Genomic DNA, 247 nt, shown 5'->3' with positions numbered 1-247 from the left:
CAGCAGCAGCAGCAGCAAAAGGCAGCAGCAGTAGCAGCAGCAGCAGAAGCAGTAGCAGCAGTAGCAGTAGCAGTTGCAGTAGTAGAAGCAGCAGCAGCAGTGGCAGTTGCAGTAGCAGCAGCAGAAGCAGTAGCAGCAGCAGCAGCAGAAGCAGTAGCAGCAGCAGCAGCAGCAGCAGCAGCAAATGCCGCAGCAGATGGAGGTGCAGCGACGGTGCTAACAGCAGCAACACAGGAACAGCAACAGC

The 247-nt window shown here is 57.5% G+C and overlaps 1 protein-coding gene across 1 annotated transcript in view; it reads left to right on the top strand.

Annotated features, from left to right (window-relative positions):
- The window catches only part of EMH_0038670 (beta-tubulin cofactor d, putative), a gene marked incomplete at both ends in the record, with an annotated part of 9,722 nt that overhangs the window by 5,018 nt on the left and 4,457 nt on the right, over positions 1–247 (top strand). The window contains one exon of the mRNA XM_013495319.1: positions 3–247. Coding sequence (XP_013350773.1) covers positions 3–247 — 245 coding nt within the window. The remainder of the gene's footprint in view (positions 1–2) is intronic.

Source organism: Eimeria mitis, genomic scaffold, assembly GCF_000499745.2.
Source record: "Eimeria mitis Houghton genomic scaffold, Emh_scaff1518, whole genome shotgun sequence".
Taxonomy (NCBI): Eukaryota; Apicomplexa; class Conoidasida; order Eucoccidiorida; family Eimeriidae; genus Eimeria; species Eimeria mitis.
Note: the sequence above shows the minus strand (reverse complement) of the source record. Positions and strands in the feature narration are given on the sequence as shown.